This window comes from Pseudophryne corroboree, chromosome 1 (assembly GCF_028390025.1).
Source record: "Pseudophryne corroboree isolate aPseCor3 chromosome 1, aPseCor3.hap2, whole genome shotgun sequence".
Taxonomy (NCBI): Eukaryota; Metazoa; Chordata; class Amphibia; order Anura; family Myobatrachidae; genus Pseudophryne; species Pseudophryne corroboree.
This window is the reverse complement of record NC_086444.1, coordinates 1,212,970,839-1,212,993,979: the sequence shown is the minus strand read 5'-3', so window position 1 is coordinate 1,212,993,979 and position 23,141 is coordinate 1,212,970,839. Positions and strand designations below refer to the sequence as shown.

General features: G+C 41.5%; 1 protein-coding gene across 1 annotated transcript in view; it reads left to right on the top strand.

The window, feature by feature from the left end:
• The window catches only part of LOC135051708 (vomeronasal type-2 receptor 26-like), a 31,564-nt gene extending 15,218 nt beyond the window's left edge, over positions 1 to 16,346 (top strand). The window contains exons 4-5 of the mRNA XM_063957404.1: positions 4,940 to 5,063; positions 15,451 to 16,346. Of these exons, the coding sequence (XP_063813474.1) occupies positions 4,940 to 5,063; positions 15,451 to 16,346 (1,020 nt within the window). The remainder of the gene's footprint in view (positions 1 to 4,939; positions 5,064 to 15,450) is intronic.
• Positions 16,347 to 23,141: the final 6,795 nt, after the last annotated feature.

Sequence of the window (23,141 nt, the reverse complement as noted above, 5' to 3'; positions counted from 1 at the left end):
GTCGGAACTGCGCATACACCAGCGCCGCAGTGCGCCGGCGCATGCCAGCCATCATTGTCTAGCGATCGCCTCTGGGGAAGGGGGGCACGATGGCTGCATGATGTCACACACAGCCGCTGCGGGCCGAGGAGCAATGAGTAGCTACCGGCCAGAACACTAAAGCTGTGCTGGTTGGGAGCTACTCTTGAAGTGCAAAGGCATCACCGCTGTGCGATTCCTTTGCACTTCTGTTGGGGAAGGAGCGGAAATGACATGCGGGGCGGACTAGCCCTGTGCTGGGCGTCCCCCCGCATGTCAGTGTGAATGATCATAGCTGTGCTAAATTTAGCACAGCTACGATCAACTCGGAATGACCTCCATTGTGTATTGTCATTGTCAGTTGTGAGAAAAAAATAAAAACATGTACAAAAATGTTAAAAAATCAAAATTTACAAAAAAAGTATTATTTTAAGTTTGCTCAACCTGTGTGCATTGTAACCCTGTGTAGTTATTATTCACATAATAAAATAAAACCCATTTGAATTGCCACAGTGGAGTTCAGCTGCAAAGTTAAAAGCAAAGATATTCTTCTCTTGTTTGTACTGATTACTGTGCTTCACCCTAGTGTGCTTTATTCACACGCATTTACAAGCCCTTAGACTCCACACAGCTTAAATTGAGCTGTGATTTTAAAACAATAAATTATATTTATATATATATATATATATATATATATATATATATATATTTAAGTTCTTTGTTTGTACTGTTTTGTGTGTTTTATCCTAGTGTGCTTTGTTCATGTGCATTTATAAGCCCCTTGACTCCATGCAGTTTGAATTGATCTGTGACTTTAAAAAAGAGGAAGAAAAAAAGTATAGTGAAGTACTATTGTTTGTACTGTTTGGTGCAATTGATCCTTGTGCGCTTTATTCATGTGACGCTATAAGCCATGTAAATCCAGTCAGTTTGAATTTTGCTGCAACTTTAAAAAATAAAAAATATATATATACTGTATACTGTACATATACAGATGTTGCCATGCTCATCTTTGCTGTGATGTGGCATGCTGCAACATGGCTTGCTGCATAGTGCACCGAGCTGTGACTATTTGCAGCAAGCAAGTGCTTCATGGAGCAATTGATGGCTGCGAATAGTCATAATAGTCACAACCTGTCATGCCATGCAGCAAGCCGTGTTGCAGCATGTCACATCACAGCAAAGGTGGCCATGGCTAAATATGTATATTTAATAAAGTTCTATTGTTTGTACTGGTTGGTGAACAGTAACCTAGTGAGCTTTGTTCAAAGCCCTGTGACTCCAATCAGTGTGGGCTGAGCCGCCAGTGAAAAAAAAAGTAAAAAATATATTGTCTAATTTGTTTGTACTGTTCTGTGCACTGCACCCTAGTACTCTGTACCACAGTATGACTTTTTTCACTTTGTTCAAGGACAATTTAATCTGTCCCTACTTTTCATTTCTGCAACTGCTACGTGGTAATGTTTCTTAGATGTGCTATAAACTGCCATGTTTGTCACCTAGTAACCAGCTAGCTCACTGCAGCCTTTGGCCTAAAGAGAATGAAACCTTATTGTGAGCTGTGAGGTAGTCAAAATTGGCTGGAGTGGAAATAAATGTTATTGAGATTAATGATACTCTAGTGATTTTAGCTTTTTTGTCAATTTTTGGGAAAAAATCCAAAACCAAAACCAGATGACACATTTGATCCGAAATCAGTAAAAATGGTCTGGTGCACATCTCTACTTATTTGTCAAGTAAGGGTTAATCAAATAATTCAACGAGAGTGGAGGGCTGGGTTCAGGGGCATAACAAGACCTAGGAGGTCCCAATAGCAAAATTTTAAACACCCCCGGCCGCTCTAATTATTCTAAAGGGTGGCTGCTCCTTTAGCATCGAGATACTGCAGGCACATCTGCTGTTTTGGCCAGCACCATCTCTCCTCAATGACTGATACTGGGCATGGTCATGGTCTGAAGTTATCCCAGCAGGCTTAACATGGCGACACTAGGGATAACCACAATTGTAGTTACTATTAATATTTGCCATCGATGGTGATATGACAAGAGACCATCAATGGTTTTCAACTATGCAATGTATGACCATTTATGGAATCACCAACCAATATTCATGCCTGTTCTTTCACTGACTGGCCCATGGGCCAATCATAAGCTGGAGATAGGGCTTCATGGGTGTCAGGGGGTTGAGCTAGGCTCCTTGTCCCAGCACCTTTTAAAGAAAAATTGGGTTATGCTGTGCCATAGATGAAGGGAAACTATCTGGTTCAACCCCAATATATGGCAAAAGTAATCAACATCAGCCATAAACCATCAATGATTACGAATCATCAATGGGCAGTGGCCATTCCTAGGCCACACTTGTCCCTGCTTCAGTGAGAAGAGATGAATCCAGCTTGGACAGCAGCTGTGCCTGCAGCAACAGACTGAAAAAAAGCTATTGCCAGCAGACAATATCAGGAGGTAAGCACATGGCTGGAATCCTAACTGGAAGGGTCATACCCATTATATCTACATCTTTGGCTGGGCTATTGATTTATTGCTGTGATTGGATTAATAGTTTCTGAGATGGAGGGATAGTTTATTAATTTATTAGTATAGTGAGGAATAATAACATAAAGTGCTGATTGCAGAGTGAGATGTCATCATACTAATTACAGTATGGGTGCTACTGAATCCATTTTTATCTAGCTAGTGTGACAGAAAGCATGCAGTAGAAGAGTCATTGTTAGTCTTTCCTTGTTTCATGGACCTTTCTGTTCTACATACAGGGTTCCAACATTTCCAGATCCAGACAGACGGATACTGAACTTCAGACATTGAGAGGGTCTATGTACTAAGCCTTGGAAAGAGTGAAAGTGGACAAAGATAAAGTTCCACCCAACCAGCTCCTGTCATTTTTCAAATACAGACTGTAACATAGCAATTAGGAGCTAATTGAATGGTACTTTATCTCTCCCCAAAGCTTAGTACATAGGCCCCAAAGTGAGATATGCATCGCACCTTGTAGAGAGATAAAGTGGAGAAAGATAACGTACCAACCAATAAGCTGCTACCTGCCATTTTTCAAACACAACCTGTAAAATGACAGTTAGAAGCCGATTGGTTAGTACTGTATTTCTCTCCACTTTATCTCTCTCAAAAGGTTTGAAACATCTCTTTTTCAGCGCCATAACTAGGTGTGTGCCTGAGGTGCCCTGCACACAGTGCATATGCTCTGTGGGCACATCTTCAGGTAGCACCCGCAGGCCGCTTACCACCGCTGACACTATCTGCTGTGCTGTCTGCTGTCATTTATATAGTGGTGCACTCGGCTCCTTCTCCTTTCCATATATGAGATTTTAACTCCACAACATACAAGACATGCAGCTACCCCCATTATGCTCCACCCTCTCCCGGCTTACCCTGTCTCCAGCCACACAGTCCTGCAGCATCTCCTAGGAAAGATGTCTTATGTCTCTCACAGTATAGCCAGCTCCCACAGCAATTGTGCAGGGAAGGAGGAAGTGGGCAGACCAGTCTCCGGTGGCAATGTATGTGAGCAGGCAGTGGTAAAAGCATCACAAAGTGGATCTGTGGACTCACTCCAGCATCCAGTCAGACCGCCGGTCTGTACCCCCACCCTTCAATATGTGAAATGCAATGTCATACTGTAAGTGCAGTGAATTGATTGGGTGGGGAGTAAAATTATCAAGAAAGGTTAGGTTATAAATTAAAACTGAGGGAGCATGAGGGGTTAATTAATGGACAGGAAAGGTAAATATAAATATACATAGAGTGAGGCATAGAGATAGGGTATCCCTCTTAACCCTTTTCTATGCCTCACTTTACCTGCCCATTAAAAACTACCCAAAGCTTCATCCTATGCACATCTCTTTCATTTATAACATAACCTTCCTTAATAATTACCTCCAGGGATGTCATAAATTTATGATGTAACTGTATTACTGACAATCAGGACCCTAACTAAGGTGGTTCAGATGATGCTTTGCACACCATGCACCATCTGCAGCCAACCCGATTGGCCACATTTGTATATATAGACAGCTGTAGCACTGATGAGGAAGAGTATATTTTCTACGGGTGGTATTCAATTATTTTCACTGCCTTCCATACCCATTCTGTTTCTGCTGATGGGTGTGGCATAATAATTTTAGCTGGCTATGCCCAGGGAAGCAAGGGCACCCAACCCTTTACGCAACCCTTTACGCAGCTAAACCTGAATACTATGGGTGCAATATGTGCAATAATGGGGATCACTTTATAAAGAATATTGGGTGTGATATATCATTTGAATACCGCCCTATGTGTCCGTACCCCTCCTGCTCTTGGGAAGAAGAACTTCCAGGTTTCAGAGCCAGCGGCAGTAATTTAAGTGAACTGTTGGTGGGGATGGACAGAAACAGACACACACCTCTTCCCCACACAATTTTTTATACTGACACTACAGGAGGAGAGGAATAATATGGAGGAATTAATATAGGGGTTCTATCTGGCATAATGTGCACAAGGGACTCGTCTGTTGTATAACATGTTAAAGGTCCCCAAATGTGGTGTAAAAGTGGTATAAAAGGCTTCACTGTAAGGTGTAATATGTATAAGGGACTCTACTGTATGGTGTAATGTGACTAATGGACTCTATTGTGCTGTGTCATGTGAATGGGTACTATTCTGTTGCCACACCACTTCCCCACGAACCAGCAGCCCTACATTTTGGACAAATGCCTTCAGCGAGCAATGTCCCTGTTTTGAATGTGTGGGTGAGGGGGGGGGGCACCAATTCTTTTTCTGGCACAGGGCACCAAAATTTTTAGTTACGACACTGCTCCCCCGAATGTTTTGGCACCTTAGTAATTTACACTAACAATCCATTCTTTGTGTCTGGAGGAGAACCATGGGTTTAAGAATTTTATCTTTATCAACAGGTACCACGATCACAATGTTCTCCAAATTGTCCTCCTGGTAGCAGAAAAATTAAGAATAATTTAAAACCGGTCTGCTGCTATGACTGCGTCCTGTGTTCCAAAGGAGAAATCTCCAATGTAACTGGTAAAATATTTTTTTTCCAATTATGATAAATTAGTTTTATAGTTATAATATTAGAAAAACATATTTAAATATCCAGGTAGAAAAGTTGATTTATAAATGATAATGTATTAACTTTATCTAACTAAAAAGCAAGAAAACAAACAATGGGGGTAATTCTGAGTTGATCGCAACAGGAACTTTGGGGGTCATTCCGAGTTGTTCACTTGTTATTTTTTTTTGCTACGGAGCGATTAGTCGCAAACTGCGCATGCGCAATGTATGCAACGCGCCTGCACCAAGTAAATTAGCACAAAAGTTTGGTATTTTACTCACGGCGTAACAAAGTTTTTTCATCGTTCTGCTGATCGTAGTGTGATTGACAGGAAGTGGGTGTTTCTGGGTGGAAACTGACCGTTTTCTGGGAGTGTGCGGAAAAATGCAGGCGTGTCAGGGAAAAACGCGGGAGTGTCTGGAGAAACGGGGGAGTGGCTGGGCGTGTGTGTGACGTTACACCAGGAACGAAACTAACTGAACTGATTGCAGTGTAGGAGTAAGTCTCGAGCTACTCAGAAACATCTCAAAAAGCCACAAAATAACTACCAGAAGATAGCGATCTGTTTTATACCGACAGCGCTATCACAAGAAAAACATAGGAAGATATCACCATTACATCCCTTATTAGAGGTTCCTGAAGTGGAGTCTTCAATGTGTATTATCTGATGTGTTTTCTCCAGAGTATCACCGCATATAGGGAAACAAAAACTGGGCTGTGCTGCTAGTTACAATCTGTAAAATAAATCTATAATAAGCAATATAAACATTGTTTCAGACTGTAGCAGAACAGACCAATCAGGGAAAGATTCAAGTCAGCAGTCGACTGATAGGTGTATTTATTATTTTATTTTGTCCACAAATCTTTGTGTCCACAATGGTCCACAAAGATTAATAATAATTAATCCTGTGTTCATTTCTATAACTGAAAGTATTGTCACTTTCTCTGGTATACTTTGGTAAACTCTCATTTGTTTTAAAGAACAGGGCACTTCATATGGTGTTTAGATAAGTAGTTGAATATTTAAATTTAGCACATCTACGATCAGCTTCTCTGACATGCGGGGGGGATATGCCCAGCACAGGGCTAGTCTTCCCCTTCATGAAAGGGCTGAAGCCCCACCCCCCTTCCACCCGCACAAGTTCAAAAGCATCGCACAATGGCGATGCTTTTGTACTGGAAGAGTAGCTCTCTGCCAGAGCAGCTTCTGCGAGCTGGCAGATGCTACTTGTCGCTATGAGGGTTACAGTGGATGCGTGTGATGTCATGTAGCCTCCGCGACTTGCCCCCTCAATGGTTCAGGCATGCCTCTTTTGCCCCAAACGGTGGACAATTGCCGCCGACTCGCCACCTCCTGCCCGGCGACCACCTCTGCCTGTCAATCAGGCAGAGGCAATCGCAGGGCTGAGACTGGAATCAGCTTTCTGGCATGCGCTGGCACACTGTGGCACTGGTGCATGCGCAGTTCAGACCTGATCAGCTGCTGTGTGAAAACGCACAGAGGGATCAGGTCTGAATTAGGCCCTATGTGTGGTGTCCTCTTTTTCCTGTTGAAATCAGTGCAGGATAGGTGATGGACACACTACACACTGAGAGAATCGGTGAAATCAGATATTGAAGAGAAAACATGAATTACACATCAGTCTGTATTGCCATCAGATGCTGCTTCCCATTGTATGCAATTATCACAGTGGCAATGGATGAGCAACACTGAACGGGATACCATGATATATGTCAGGAAGGTTAGAAGGTATAGGCAGCTGTAACATCAATGGTATGCACTCTTGTATGGGGTGATATTTATAACTACTTACTGATGCCATTTTTGTATATGTATAACTTAATTGCTTTAAATATGTACTTCTTATTAGGATAAGTGCTTTTGCAGACATATAGCTCCAGTTAGAAATGTACAGCTGTCTTTCACCTTTGACCTAGTGCAAAAGACACATAAATTGGGGAGTATACATAGCTTTTAGGCTGGCTGATTATAATAAATATATGTCCCTTTTATACAGTAAGTATATCAGATGGAAACTGTCTAGTAAGCTGTTTGGGGTATTGTGATCACAAGTGGGTTATAGGGGAACTTATCATTAAAAGATAAATTATCTTATGTGAACAACTACTGTACCCAGCTGCAAAGACACTGAAAGTAATATATTTTTAAACAATGTTAGAGTATTTCTTGCAGGAAGGCTATGAAGCCTAGAGACTTAAGCCCCATACACATGGGGAGAGACGTGTGCTGATTGATCTACATTGTCAGTGGCCACTCAGCACACATCTCTCACCCCCGCTCAGCTCAGTGCGATGTGTGCTGAGAGAGGGGGCAGGACAGGGGGAACTAATTTCACCCAGCAGTGAAATGAGTGACCTGCTAGATTGTTCCTGCATGCCAGCCAATCTAGCACCACTGATAGCGATGCGCAGGGCCGCACATCGCTGTGGGGTATACACACGGAGAGATCCGTGCTGAAATTCTAAGCAATCTAGTCAGATTGTTTAGAATTTAAGCACTGATCCTTCTGTGTGTACCCCCCTTTACACATAGCAGATCAGTTCCAATTGAAGCTGGTTCTGTCTGCAGCGGATCCAGTCTTCTACAAACCTACTTCAGCGCAATACGTAATACTAGTTAAGAGGGACCCTGAAGACAACTTCGTTGCTTGAGTTATTTTTTTAACCAACAGCAACCCTGTTACTTAACAGTATTGCAGTTCTGCAGTGTCCCAAAGCAAAGTTTCAGTAAGCCTTTTACCGGATATATGAAATAATTAAGTGTCTACTTTAAAAATACCTTAATACCTAGTGCGGGGCTAGTTTGCCCATGTGCAACTCTCTATTTCCTACTTGGTTGCCACTGGTCAGGTAAGGTTGGCTCTGGATATGTCCCTTTGTGGATTCAGCAACTGGACCATGTATGGACCAGGGGATGAAGATGATTTGAGCCATAACTAGCCATTTTAGTTTACTAGGCAAAAGTGAACACTGACACCACTCCTCCCATTTTGGTGGCATTGGCAGTTAAGGAGTGTCAAGAGTTGGAGAGACAGGTACTAATTACCCAGGTCCAGTGTACCCTACCCCATGGGGATGTGGAGGTAGAGAAATGCCCCCTTTCATAGCACATGCCGATGCAAGACAATGCCATGTTTAGGATTTGTCTCCTAAAGAGGGAGTGGCAACACACAACACATCACAGATTTGCCAACCAACACCCGATTTTCTGATATATGCCCAATAACTTTTTTTTTTACTTGACCCCCAAGCCCAGTAACTTTTCTTTAGTATGCCCTATGCCAAAACATTTGTCTTTAATATGCCACTTATGCCCAGCAACTAATCTCTAATACGCTCCTCATGCCCAGCAACTTTTATGCCCATCATGCCCAGTACCTTATTCAAAGTTGATACTCTACACAGAAGCATTTTTTACACATGTCCTCATGCAGCTAACTAGTGCCCACATTACAGAATTTTCTTACCTAAATGTCCTGCAGTGCTTTCAAGTTAGCTATAGAGGATCTTGTCAATATAAATGGCAACAGAATCCCACCCAAAGCTTCAGCTAGGAACACAGCAGCCTTTCCTGCACTGTGTACCATGTGACTGCAGATGTAACGTGACAACAGACTAAGCATTTCTTTTAATGTAGAGGAAGTGCTGTAGCTGCCTTGTGCCACTACCTCACAGGGATGCAGAATCCAGGTGCCAGAAACAGGTTTCACAGATGCAATGTAAGACAGCAATGTGGCATCCTTTGGGTCCTTGTGTACTGTATGCTGACCCCTGTATGGTTTTGATCTGCCTGGTGTGCAGTAGTATCAACTTGCCTAATAGGACTAAGTAAATCCTAGAGTATGAATCAAACACAATGTGTAATCCTTCTCATCAGTAAAATGAGTATGCCAGGCATAATTCAAGTAAAATTCATCTAGAAGTTTTTTAAATGCAAATGAGGGGCCTAAGTCATTAGAGGAAGGAGTTTGACCGCTGGGGAAAAGATGTCTAGTCTTGGATCAGGAACCAAATTAAAGTCACCTACAGTAGTAAAATTAGGCTACCTTGACAGACTTTCTGAATTTCCTCAAATACTTCTAAGAAAAGGAACCTGTCAAGAACTTGGGGCATACATTGAAGCTAAGGTCAATTTATGATCATCCTTAGTACCAGTCAGTACATGGAATTGACCATTCTATGCTGACAATTGTTGAAAAAGGGTAAATGGTGTGTTAGCATTAAATAAGACACCAATGCCTTTACACCTAAATGGACCATTATCCATAAAGCTAGTAGTGTAATGATGATCTCTAAATGAAAGGGGTGCACCAATGAGTAAAAATATTTCTCTTGAAGTGCAACAATGTCTAGACTTCTCTTGCGAGGGGAAGTGAGTCCTTTTATATTAAAGGTAAGCAGAGGAAAATGCAGGATTTTAATGGGGGTATCCTAAATAATTTAACTGTAGGGGCTACAAAAAGGAACAGCCTTAAGAAGAACTTGCAGTGAAGATATTAGACATCCCGTGAACACCTGTCACTTAGGAGGGAAGGGGAGAGGGAATAAAACAGTTAATAAAACATGGTGGTAAAAAGGATAAAAAATGAACTAGCCCAGATTGCTTATTTAATTGAATGGAAAGATATGTGTTTGTTATGCGTGCGAGTCAAGAAATCTAGAAACAATAGGAGGTCACCCAAGTCCTCAGTTCCTTTATCCAAATGATCTGCTTTGATGATGTCTTCCAATTTGAGAAGCAGATCTTCATTTTGAGAGCTGGTGGAACCAACCAATGTGCAGATCATGGTTGTCTGTGCAAGAGAGTCATTTCTGGTAAAGATTCATGACATAATCCTAGAGAGCATCATTTAAAACAGATCCAGGAACTTAATGCTGTTCCTTCTAGACCTGTCCTTAAAGTCAGCAAGTTTTTTCTTAACCACACCGATGGGCTGATTTGGATTGCAAGCAAACCCAATGGTTTATGTACAAATATGATGGATTAGGGTCTACACATGTTTAAAACCTGTTCTGTGCATGTGCAGAATTGGTCCTCCATTATCTCTTGCAGCCTGACCCCATCTCCCTTATCTATAGCATGATGCAGCACTTTGGGGGGAGGAGCACGGCACTTGAATCTCACAATTGCATGCAGGAGGCATCTACTGTATTTCCTATAGATGCCTCTTGCTACATTTGCATTTCTTTTATATGGTATTGCACAGCCACTTATTTTGTGGCTGTACAATAAAGTACACATTTGAATCAGGCTCTGAGTACCCCCAGGACTGAACTCTGAGAGTAAATAAGATTATTGTGGGAAGCAACCAGCTCCTGCACTTTATTCTCTAGAAAATTGTAACGATCCCCCAATACTGCTACTTTGTCCTTGAATGACTGGGGTCCACAGTGATGTTAGCAAGCAAGTATTAAAGCATGTGATGTAACATGTTGATTGTAAGTGGAACATCTGGTGGTGGAATGGGCATGAAAGAGAAAGTGCGGGTAGAGGCAGGTGTAAAACCACCACTAGAAATATCTCTGACCATTTAGTTACCACCTGGTCATGGGAGGTGTGGGTGGTAAATAAATAAAGGGGACAGGTTCAGCCCTTTTTGGGTGCATGGTGGTCTTCAAAGAGGTATGGTTAAAGAATAAATTAGCAGGGCTTACTATTTAGATCATATGGGTTCTCAAATGTTCCTCATTACTGTATGTAAAATCGGTCTGATGGGTGTAGATGACAAAATCATACATGCAACATGGTGGCATTAGAATGATCAATTACCGGAACCCAAGGGAAAGAAAGTCACATCACTCAGGATGGGGTGACCCTGGTAGAACAATGTATCTGAAAGCAAGTTATTATTTAGGGGAGAAGTAATGGGGTAATGAATACCACAGCCAGTTGGTTCTCAAAGTTATGGTACTACAAGTCCCAGCCATTCAATGCAAAGGGGTTTAAACAGGGGCACTCCAGATAAGGCACATGTCAACCTTTGCTCAGGGCCAGGGGAGTTCTAACTTAGGAAGAGATCCTACACACATGAATATTGTGATTAAATTAATCTGGGAGTGCTCAAGCTGCAGGAAGTAGGCAGTTGAATAGGCCCATTTCAGCAGTAGTAGTAAGCAACAAGGATATTGAAACAGCCAGAGAAGTGGTGAGCTAAGAACAGTCCATGGGAATTCCCACTCTGCAGGCAGAAGAGCACAGCAATCATTGGCAATATTGGCAGATGGGAGGGCTTTGAAAAGGCTGTGGATAGAGGAAGCATGAGCCTCAATGCCCGGCGACCACAGCATTCCATAGTCATTGGTGGAATGTTCATGTGAAAGGCTCTTTAGTGCCCTCTGGAAGTTAGAGGCCAGGAAGAAAATTAGAAAGCATGGTGGTGTCCTGGGCATGAGGCTGCAAGATGGCTCAGTCGGTGATGGCTACAACATCTGCACCCCACAGCCATTATAGAGATGACTCAGACCCAGGTGCTGCAGCTCAATATGAGGCACATACAATAAGTAGGGTTCCCCCCATCAGAAGTTAAGCAGGACTTATTTAATGTCCAGTAAGCCAGGTAATAAACAAAGGAATAGCTCCTCAATAGTGCATCCACCATCCTATAACAGGAGCTTTTCAAAGAACAATTAATATTAATTTAATATAAAAGAAACCATGTAATAATGACACTACAATGACACAAAAAAAATCATGAATATAAATAAAAAAATTAAAAACAGCCAGAATATCTTGTTAAAGAGCTTGATGGGTCATTGTCACCATAGTAATGAGGTATGTGTCGAAGTCAAAAATATTACATAGAGAAATCATACAAACTACACACATTATGAGTCACTATGCTTGCGAATATGCACAGCATGCACAGCAATATATGGTAACATACGCATTTACACAGACATGCCACAAAGATATATTCAACACATATTTCATACAGCACATAAATTAAACATGTCAAGCACCAGACATTATAAGGTTTTAAATTATATAATGGAATATAACGTCATGTATGTGTATTGTTGGAGCGGAGCAAGATGGACATGTTGTGCTTGGTGCCACAGTAATCAGAGGAATATGTATGTTAATTTGATACCGGTGGTTAGATTGTAGCACATTGCAATGAGTAGTTATGATTGAATGTAGGAATATAAAGCCACTATTCTTAAATGAACAAAAGGACATTCCAAGGAAAGCAGATGGGTTGAAACCAGAGGCCAACCCTATGATGTCGTCTTCAAGGCTTACATATGTGAATGGAGACAGCCAATTAGGATGTTTCTGCTGTGAGTACAGGCCATGTGACCACGATCATGTGATCGGGTCCAATATTAATACAATTAATAAAATATGGATTTTACTAGTTTATAAGTTTTGTTTTTGAATTTTAAAATAATGAGTATGGATATGTTGCCCTCCTGCTGCTATCTGTAGAGTATCAGACTATTTTGTATAATTTATTATGATTAAAATTACACAGGTGCCAATGATGTATTTTATTTAGACCCCTATATAAGGGGGATGTATGATCACATTTGATAAAGATGCCAAGTGACAGTGAAATGCATAAGGTTGTCAGCCTCTGACCAGGGCATTCCAAGACCAGTTTGTGGGACACTCTTATTTAAGATGAATGAGAGTGCAAATGCAATTGATAAAATTGTATATACTTTAATAAATGCACATAATTTATAAAACAAAATATAAATTTATCTAAAAAGTCATAATGCTTGACACAGCCCCAAAAGGTTCCACATAATCTTAATGATCCGGTAATTGACTGTGAACCAATCGCTGTCTCATAAATTAGTTGCCTTTTCCACTGTATTTAGATAAAGTTCCACAGAGTGTTATATAGTGTTACAGAGTGTTATATAGTGTTTTAAGGATGATTTTCTAATGCCCACTGCTGCTGGAATTCAATAGCAGTAAACTTCTCAATGTCTTATGCAGCGGGGGAGGGAGAGCATACACCTCTCTGGATCCAAGTGCCATGTAGAGAGAGGGAGAGCGGCTGTCAGCGGCAGTGTCCCTGTCAGCCCGTGCTCTGAGCTCCACCGACGGCAACGGGCTGATGAGATGTTTCACAGGACACACACAGGAGAGGGTACAGCTGCAGACTGGCGGTGGAATAATGGAGGCAGAGACCGGAACAATGATGTGGACCTCACAGGGGTAACCTTTACGCGTTTCTCCGCTGTCACAATGTAGCAGTTTCCTCAGAAGGTGTATTATGATTAATATTACACAGGTGCCAATTATGTATTTTATTAAGACCCCTATATAAGGGGGGATGTGCCTCTGTATGATCACATTTGATAAAGCTGCCAAGTGACAGTGAAATACATAAGGTTGCCAGCCTCTGACCAGGGCATTCCACGACCAGTTTGTGGGACACTCTGCAGTTGTCGAAACCTTTGGAGACTCCAGCATTCACCACTGTGGACACTTAATAAAGGGGAGAACCACCGTAGTTATTGTGTAGGACAGAAGTATATACTGAACCTCGCTAGGTGGAATACCCATCTAAAACCACAAGGAATCTGGTAATTATTTACCTTAAGACTGGATGTCCCATTAACATTTCCATGCTGCCTGAAGGATACTGGATGACCAATCCAAATTGCAATAGACTATCACTGGCTTATTGAGGCTGCCCTAAGAGAGACTAATTGTGGTCAAGAGACTGGCATTGAGGCTATTTTAATTTTTAAATGTATATTCATGAATGGTTTCTGTGTGTCAATGTTATGTCATTATTACATGGTTTATTTTATATTAAATGAATTCTTTCCCTTTCTGTATCAGGGTGACTGACTATCACCCCGTTTGACAGCAGCATAGAAAACCAGCTCAGTCAAAAGCGCCTGAATTTTTTATTAAGCAATTAATATAATTTGTTTTCTTTTTTTGCTGCATCCACCATCCTAGCCTTGCAGGCCACTCCTCCAAATCACAACACTTTCTAAACACCTCAGAATTGAATTTGGGAAGGACATATACCATACAGCCATTAATACTGTTTTGGAGAAAAAACATCATGACCCAGCAGATCAAAATGTACCTTATGAGCAATAAAACATTTTTGCTTGTGTCCCAAGGCATAAACTCAATAAGAATTAGAGTAAAGTATCCTATAACAATCCTTAGAGGTGGACGTCAATCTGCTATCAGGTACTGTATTAGTAGGTTCAGTGGTAAGACTCCAAGTAGAAGAACATATTTCTCTCTTTCTTCAGAGGGAAGTAAAAATACTCAAATACAGTTGTGCATTAGCCAAAAAAGCAGCAAGTGGGTTAGTTCAAAAATAATCACAGGTGTTTAAAATCACATAGGTCTTTAGTGTATGTTAAATACACAAACTTTATTGTTCATTAAATGACATTTAATTTATCATATTCATACTGTAACAAAAAATATGAAAACAGTATGAATGGTGTAATGGTTAGCATTATTGCCTCACAGCAGTAAGGTCATCATGGCCCTAATGGTGTGGAGTTTGTATATTCTCCCCATACGTTGTGGGTTTCCTCCGGGTACTCCAGTTTCCCTCCACAATCCAAAAATATACTGGTAGGTTAATTGGAGCCCAACAAAATTAACCCTAGCTTGAATGTATGTTACAATTAAAACTTTTTAAAACTATCTACAATAAGACTTGGCATCAGTGTTATATGGACAGTTATTCAAAGATTGTATTTTTTTTAAATTGTCACACAATTTTTATTTGATTCACAGTTTTATCCACAAATTCATGGTACTGGGCACCAAGTTGTCCCCGAGTTTAATTAATTTACTATTGGACTTCTTGAGGAACAATAAATATGTAGCCATTTTGGGGTGCACTTGGTGCTCTATGGCAGACACTGTACAGTACATTGACATTTAAGAAGTGTTATTTTATGTTAGATGTTTATCAGATAATAAATTAATACTTTTTTGTATTGGTCTTCAGTAATACAGTTTGCATTCCTAGTAGTGATTATTAGTAATTTATCTGATAATGACGGAGGCTCAGTAGGTAAATATAAAACTTCACAGTTACCAACATGGTAATCAATTTTAGTGACTTTTAAAATAAACAGATATTATGTTATCCATTCTTTCTTCTAAAGTTAGCCATACACCTAAAGATTTATTGTCTGATCTGGCTGGTTGGAATGAAAATCTGGTAATGGATGAGAGCAAATGACAATTGACTATTTACTACCAACCACTGGAAAATAGATTTTCATTCCAACCAGCCAGATCTGACAATACATCTTTAGGCATATGGCCAGTTTAAAACAGGAATTTGCTAGAATTCAGCATGTAATACATATAAAGTTGTGTCTTTACAGACAGTGAAAATTGCATAAAATGCCTGAATATAGAATGGCCCAATGACAGACAAGATCAATGTGTTCTGAAAGTGGAAGAATTTCTGGACTATTCAGATGCCCTTGCTGTAGCTCTATCTTCTCTCTCCATTCTATTTTGGATCACTTCTGTCCTAATATTAGGGATTTTTATGACATACCAAGATACACCAATTGTGAAAGCAAATAACAGGAACCTGAGCTTCATCCTCCTTGTCTCCATATCCATGTGTTTTCTCTGCTCGTTTTTGTTTATTGGGCGTCCTACTGACAGAACCTGCATGTTCCGACAAACAGTTTTTGGCATCATATTCTCCATAGCTGTGTCTTCTGTTTTGGCCAAAACCATCATGGTCTGCATAGCTTTCAAAGCATCCCAACCTGGAAGCTTCTGGAGGAAGCTGATTGGAGGCAAACTGTACTATTATATTGTTTTACTGGCATCATCTGTACAAATTATAATTAGTATTTGCTGGTTGTCCATTTCTCCTCCATTTGTGGAGCTGGACACAGAATCTTATGAAAGAAAGATCATCATCCAGTGCAATGAAGGTTCTACTATTGGCTTTTATGCTGTTCTGTTTTATTTAGGGCTTCTTGCAGTGATAAGTTTTGCTGTAGCATATTTAGTCAGATCATTACCAGATCAATTTAATGAAGCCACGTTTATCACCTTCAGCATGCTAGTGTTCTGCAGTGTCTGGATTGCAATGATCCCAGCCTATCTAAGTACCAAAGGAAAGAATATGGTGGCTGTAGAGATTTTTTCCATAGTGACCTCAAGTGCTGGACTGTTAGGCTGTATATTTTTCCCAAAATGTTATATTATTTTACTCAAGCCTCAAATGAATACAAAAATAGTAATCTGTAACCACTGAAACATGTGAATATATATATATATATATATATATATATATATCAAATGTATAGTACAATAAAACATAAATAAATAATACAATTATAAATAATATGCAGTTTCTTTCTGTGAGCTGTATATAAAGCTGCATGTGGGCTGGTGACTATTGTACAGTTTGATCTAAACTAAAAAACACAAAATTAAATTCCCTTTCTATAGCTCATTAAAATAATTATACCATACTTCCCAACATCCGGGACCCCTAACGCGTTGGTCTCCATAATGTGTCAAAGCTGCACTCCAAAAAAAGGGGCATGGCCTATGTAAATGGGGGAGTGGCTTCACAGGAATGCCACAATCACATGCAATCAGGGTCGGCTCAAGCACGTTCCATAGGAGAAGGTGCGCAGTCGCCCAACTCCTAAGGACGCCTATTAGCTGGCCCATCAGTTAAATAAAAAATGGCACCAGATCATCATAGCTTGCAGACCGGTGGATCCTGATTGGCTGCCGGACAGCGAGCTATGATTGGCTCACGAACTGGCACCTGAATTGACTTACCCGCCGGAGACCGGACCCTCACAGCATGGGTGCATATGTGTATCTGGCACTATTGGGTGCATATGTGTAACTGGCACTACTGGGGTCATTATGTGTAACTGGCACTCTACTGGAGTCATTATCTGTAGCTGGCACTATACTGGGATCATTATGTGTATCTGGCACTATACTGGAATGTTAGGTGTATGTGACACCATACTGGGGACATTATATGTAAGGAAACTTACTGTGGGCATTATGTGTAAGGCTGCCTATTGTGCGTGTAGAGAGGTGTGTGAAAATATATTTATAGTTTGATAATATAAAGTTGTGAGGCCACGCCCACTTTTCCAGGAATGCGTTTGTTTTAGGCGCATGCATGTAGAGGGAGCACTTCGAAATTGTCTCACTCAGGGTGCTAGAAGGCCTGGAGCTGGCCCTGCATTCCATTCCCTCATTTCCATCACTGTGTGGGCATGCTCACTCTGTGAGCTACTGGCCATGCCCCCAAACCCTCTGCCTCCCTGATATGCAGAGCAGAGTGGCAGGAGACCTCTTAACTTCCCCCAACCACCACCAATGCAGGACACTGCAGCCGTTGGGTGGGGCAACCAGACAGTATCCAAAAAAATGGGACAGCTGGGAGGTATGACTATACAGAGATTGCAAATTAATGGTGATTAACTTTCCTTAATGACAATTTTTTATTGAATTAATAAAAAGCATTGGTTAACTTACACATCAGAACAGGGCGAGGATAATGGTGATGAGGGTGGTATTCATGTGACCGCCGGTCAGCTGACCGATAGTCACATGACCTCCTCCACGAGCCCGACGGCTCACTTTCCCGATGGTCGGCATGCCCACCAACAGGGACTATTTCCACTCGTGCTGCACTCGCCCCTCCCCGCTGGGATCCCGGTGTCGGTATGCTGCCGGGATCCCGGCGTCGGTAAGCTGACCGGCGGTCAGGAGACCGCCGGTCAGACATACTACACCCGGTGATGAGGCACATCTACATCCTCACCACAGATACTAAGTTGTGACAATAGAGACCTCCCAGTTGTATAATTCCTTGCTGACATCCCCAAGTCCCCTCTTCTAATTACAATGGGAAAGGAGCCTTACAATACAGTGCTGTATTTATACTACTGCCACTGATAAGCAAAGCCTTCAAACAGAAAAACAAAAAAACCAGCAGCACACCAACAAGCAACACAGGCAAAGACAGGAAACAACCAAACAAGGAAGAGAGGAAAGCAACAAACTAGATAGCTGTATATTAGCTGTATATTAGCCTCGGAAATCCTTCCCCTGCTAACATAATAGGCTGCCCTGTAAAAACATCCTGTCATCCAAGGAGCGTGTTACTCCTTAACCTATTATCTATTAAACTATCCATCACACACAAGTAGGTACCGATTTTTGACTCTCCAAATTTCCATTGAAAGTATAGGAAAAGGAGCATGGTCACACCCCTTTTCCTGTGGCCACGCCCCTTTCCTAATTTGTACCGATTTTTATGTTTGAAATGTTGGGGGGTATGCATACAGTAGAGATGTGTGCTAAGCGGAAGGGAGTTTGGGGACTGGGGGGCCACTCACTTCACACAGCTGTGAAGTGAGCGACCTGACTAAATTGTGCCTGCATCAGTGTAGATACAGCATCTGTATGCGCATTATCAGTGTATATAAAGCATTTATTATTATTATTTATTTATTACCAGTTATTTATATAGCGCACACATATTCTACAGCGCTTTTACAGAGAATATTTGGCCATTCACATCAGTCCCAGCCCCAGTGGAGCTTAAAATCTATATTCCCTCTCACATTTTACATGCACACACATTCACACTAGGGTTAATTTTGTTGGGAGCCAATTAACCTACCAGTATATTTTTGGATTGTGGGAGAAAACCCACGCAAGTACGGGGAGAATATACATACTCCACACAGTTAGGGCCATGGTGGGAATCGAACCCATGACCTCAGTGTTGTGAGGCAGTAATGCTAACCATTACACCATTCGTACTGCCCATCTGTATACCTTGTGTCAGTGTATATACAGCATCTGTATGCCCGTCATCAGTGTATATACAACATATGTATGCACCCCATCAGTGTATATACAGCATCTGTTTGCCCCTTATCAGTGTATATATAGCATCTGTATACCTCGTGTCAGTGTATATACAGCATCTGTATGCCTTGTGTCAGTGTAAATACATAATCTGTTTGCCCCTCATTTGTGTATATTAGCATCTGTATGCCCTTATCAGTGAAAATAAAGCATCTGTATACCTCGTGTCAGTGTATATACAGCATCTGTATGCCTCGTGTCAGTGATACAGCATCTGTATGCCTTGTGTCAGTGTATATACAGAATCTGTATGCCACTCTTTAGTGCATGCCTCGTATCAGTGTATATACATAATCTGTATTCCCCTCATTTGTGTATATACAGCATCTGTATGCCTCGTGTCAGTGTATATACACGAGAATGAGAATATCACACTGATAGGTACTTATTTAAGCGAGGAAGTAGTCTGTGACCGATTAAAACAATTAAAGATTAATAAATCACCAGGGCCCGATGGCATTCATCCAAGGGTTCTAATGGAGCTTCACTCTGAACTGGCAAAACCGCTATCTTTGATCTTTAAGGATTCAGTTATATCAGGTATGGTTCCCAAAGACTGGCGTATAGCGGAAGTAGTGCCTATATTCAAAAAGGGAAGTAAAGCTGAACCAGGTAATTATAGACCAATTAGTCTTACATCTATAGTGGGGAAAGTATTGGAAGGTATTCTAAGAGATAGTATTCAGAAGTTCCTTGAAACCAATAAGGTCATTAAAAGGAATCAACATGGGTTTATGAAGGACAGATCCTGTCAAACCAACTTACTTGGCTTTTATGAAACAGTAAGCGCAAACCTAGATCAGGGTAAAGACGTGGATGTAATCTTTTTAGACTTTTCCAAAGCGTTCGATACTGTACCACACATGAGACTTATCTACAAGCTACAAGAATCAGGGATAGGAAGCACAATATGCACTTGGGTCAAAAACTGGTTAGATAATAGGGAGCAGCGCGTTGTGGTTAATGGATCTTTTTCAACTTGGACTGAAGTGCTAAGTGGTGTGCCGCAAGGCTCAGTATTAGGACCGCTATTGTTCAATATTTTCATTAACGACCTAACAGAAGGTCTAGAGAGCATGGTGTCAATTTTTGCAGATGATACCAAATTGTGTAAGGCTATAAATACAGAGGAGGATGCTGAGTCTCTTCAGAACGACTTAGTTAAATTAGAAGCATGGACAGCCAAATGGAGAATGCGCTTCAACACAGACAAGTGTAAGGTAATGCACTGTGGTAACAAGAACAAAAATTACACCTACCTACTAAATGGGGTAAAATTAGGGGATTCTGTACTGGAAAAGGACTTAGGTGTCCTCATAGATAGCAAGCTAAGCAGTAGTACCCAAAGTAGGACTGCAGCAAAGAAGGCTAATAAGATATTAGCATGCATAAAACGGGGTATTGATGCTAGGGACGAGAGTATTATACTCCCGTTATATAAATCACTAGTGAGGCCACACCTTGAATACTGTGTACAATTCTGGGCACCGTACTACAAAAAGGATATCCTGGAGCTTGAAAAGGTACAGAGGAGGGCGACCAAACTAATTAAGGGCATGGAGACGATGGAATACAAGGAAAGGCTTGAAAGACTAGGCATGTTTACATTGGAAAAGCGGAGACTAAGAGGGGATATGATCAACATCTACAAATATATAAGGGGACAATACACAGAGCTTGCGCGGGACCTGTTTTTGGTTAGATCAACACAGAGGACTCGTGGACACTCGCTCAGGTTAGAGGAGAGGAGATTCCGCACAATACGGCGTAAAGGCTTTTTCACGGTAAGGACAATACGTGTTTGGAATTTCCTGCCCGAGGGAGTTGTAATGGCGGAATCTGTCAACACCTTTAAGAATGGGTTAGATAAATTCCTAATGGATAAGGATATCCAGGGGTATGGTGCATAATCATGCATTATAGTTACTATAAATAGGGATAAAATGCAACGGCTGACAGCAGCATCAGTCAGAAATTTTAGTCAAATCATCATGCATAGGAGACCACAAATAGGTAGAACTCGATGGACAATTGTCTTTTTTCAACCTCAGATACTATGTTACTATGTTACTATCTCTATGCCTCGTGTCAGTGTATATACAGCATCTGTATGCCTCGTGTCAGTGTATATACAGCATCTGAATGCCTTGTGTCAGTGTATATACAGCATCTGTATGCCTCGTGTCAGTGTATATACAGCATCTGTATGCCTCGTGTCAGTGTATATATAGCATCTGAATGCCTTGTGTCAGTGTATAAACAGCATCTGTATGCCCCTCATTTGTATATATTAGCATATGTATGCCCTCATCAGTGTATATACAGCATCTGTATGCCTCGTGTCAGTGTATATACAGCATCTGAATGCCTTGTGTCAGTGTATATACAGCATCTGTATGCCCCTCATTTGTATATATTTGCATATGTATGCCCACATCAGTGTATATACAGCATCTGTATGCCTCGTGTCAGTGTATATACAGCATCTGTATGCCTCGTGTCAGTGTATATACAGAATATGTATGCCCTCATCAGTGTATATACAGCATCAGTATGCCTCGTGTCAGTGTATATACAGTATCTGAATGCCTTGTGTCAGTGTATATACAGAATCTGTATGCCTTGTGTCAGTGTATATACAGCATCTGTATGCCTTGTGTCAGTGTATATACAGCATCTGATTGCCTTGTGTCAGTGTATATACAGCATCTGAATGCCTTGTGTCAGTGTATATACAGCATCTGGATGCCTTGTGTCAGTGTATTTACAGAATCTGTATGCCTCATGTCAGTGTATAACCAGCATCTGTATGCCCTCATCAGTGTATATACAGCATCTGAATCCCTTGTGTCAGTGTATATACTGCATCTGAATGCCTTGTGTCAGTGTATATAGAGAATCTGTATGCCTCGTGTCAGTGTATATACAGCATCTGTATGCCCTCATCAGTGTATATACAGCATCTGAATCCCTTGTGCCAGTGTATATACAGCATCTGAATGCCTTGTGTCAGTGTATATACAGAATCTGTATGCCTCGTGTCAGTGTATATACAGCATCTGAATGCCTTGTGTCAGTGTATATACAGCATCTGTATGCCACTCTTTAGTGTATATACAGCCTGTATTTACTATTTAGTACTCTTTAGTGTATGCCTCGTATTAGTGTATATACAACACCTATGAGTACTTTCCTTAAATATAAATTTGCCACATACGACTAAGGGGCCAATTCAGATCTGATCGTAGCAGCAAAGTTGTTAGCAGATGGTCAAAACCATGGGGGTCATTCCGACCTGATTGTAGCTGTGCTAAGTTTAGCACAGCTTCGATCACTTCCACTTACATGCGGGGGGACGCCCTGCACAGAGCTAGTCCACCCCGCATGTCAGGCTTCAGCCCTTCCCCGCACAATTACAAAAGCATCGCACAGCGGTGATGCTTTTGTACTGGAAGAGTAGTTGCCAGTCAGCGCAGCTTCTGTGGCTGGCCGGGAGTAACTCGTCGCTGCCCTGGGTCGCAGTGGCTGCATGTAAAGTCACGCAGCCACTGTGGCCCTCCCCCCCACACGGTCCGGCCACGCCTGCTGCCCCCTTCTGCCCAGTGACCACCTCTGCCTGTCAATCAGGCAGAGGCAATCACTAGGCAACTACAGCCTTCGGCTGTCAGCTATGCGCCAGCGCACTGCGGCGCCGGTACATGTGCAGTTCTCACATGATCACTGCACTGCGATGAACTGCAATGAGCGATCAGGTCAGAATAACCCCCCATGTGCACTGCAGAGGATGCCGGTGTAACATGTGCAGAGAGAGTTAGATTTGGGTGGGGTGTGTTCAAACTGAAATCTAAATTGCAGTGTAAAAATAAAGCAGCCAGTATTTACCCTGCACAGAAACATAATAACCCACCCAAATCTAACTCTCTCTGCACATGTTATATCTGCCACACCGGCAGGGCACATGGATTTGCCCAACTGCTAACAAATTTGCTGCTATGATCAGGTCTGAATTAGGCCCCAATACTCTAACACAGACATGAAGGTCTTTTGCTTAGACTTGCAAATACATTTGGGCATTGGACCCCGGAGGTAACATGACACAGGAACTTCTGAGAAAGGAGAGTGAATGGACTTTTCA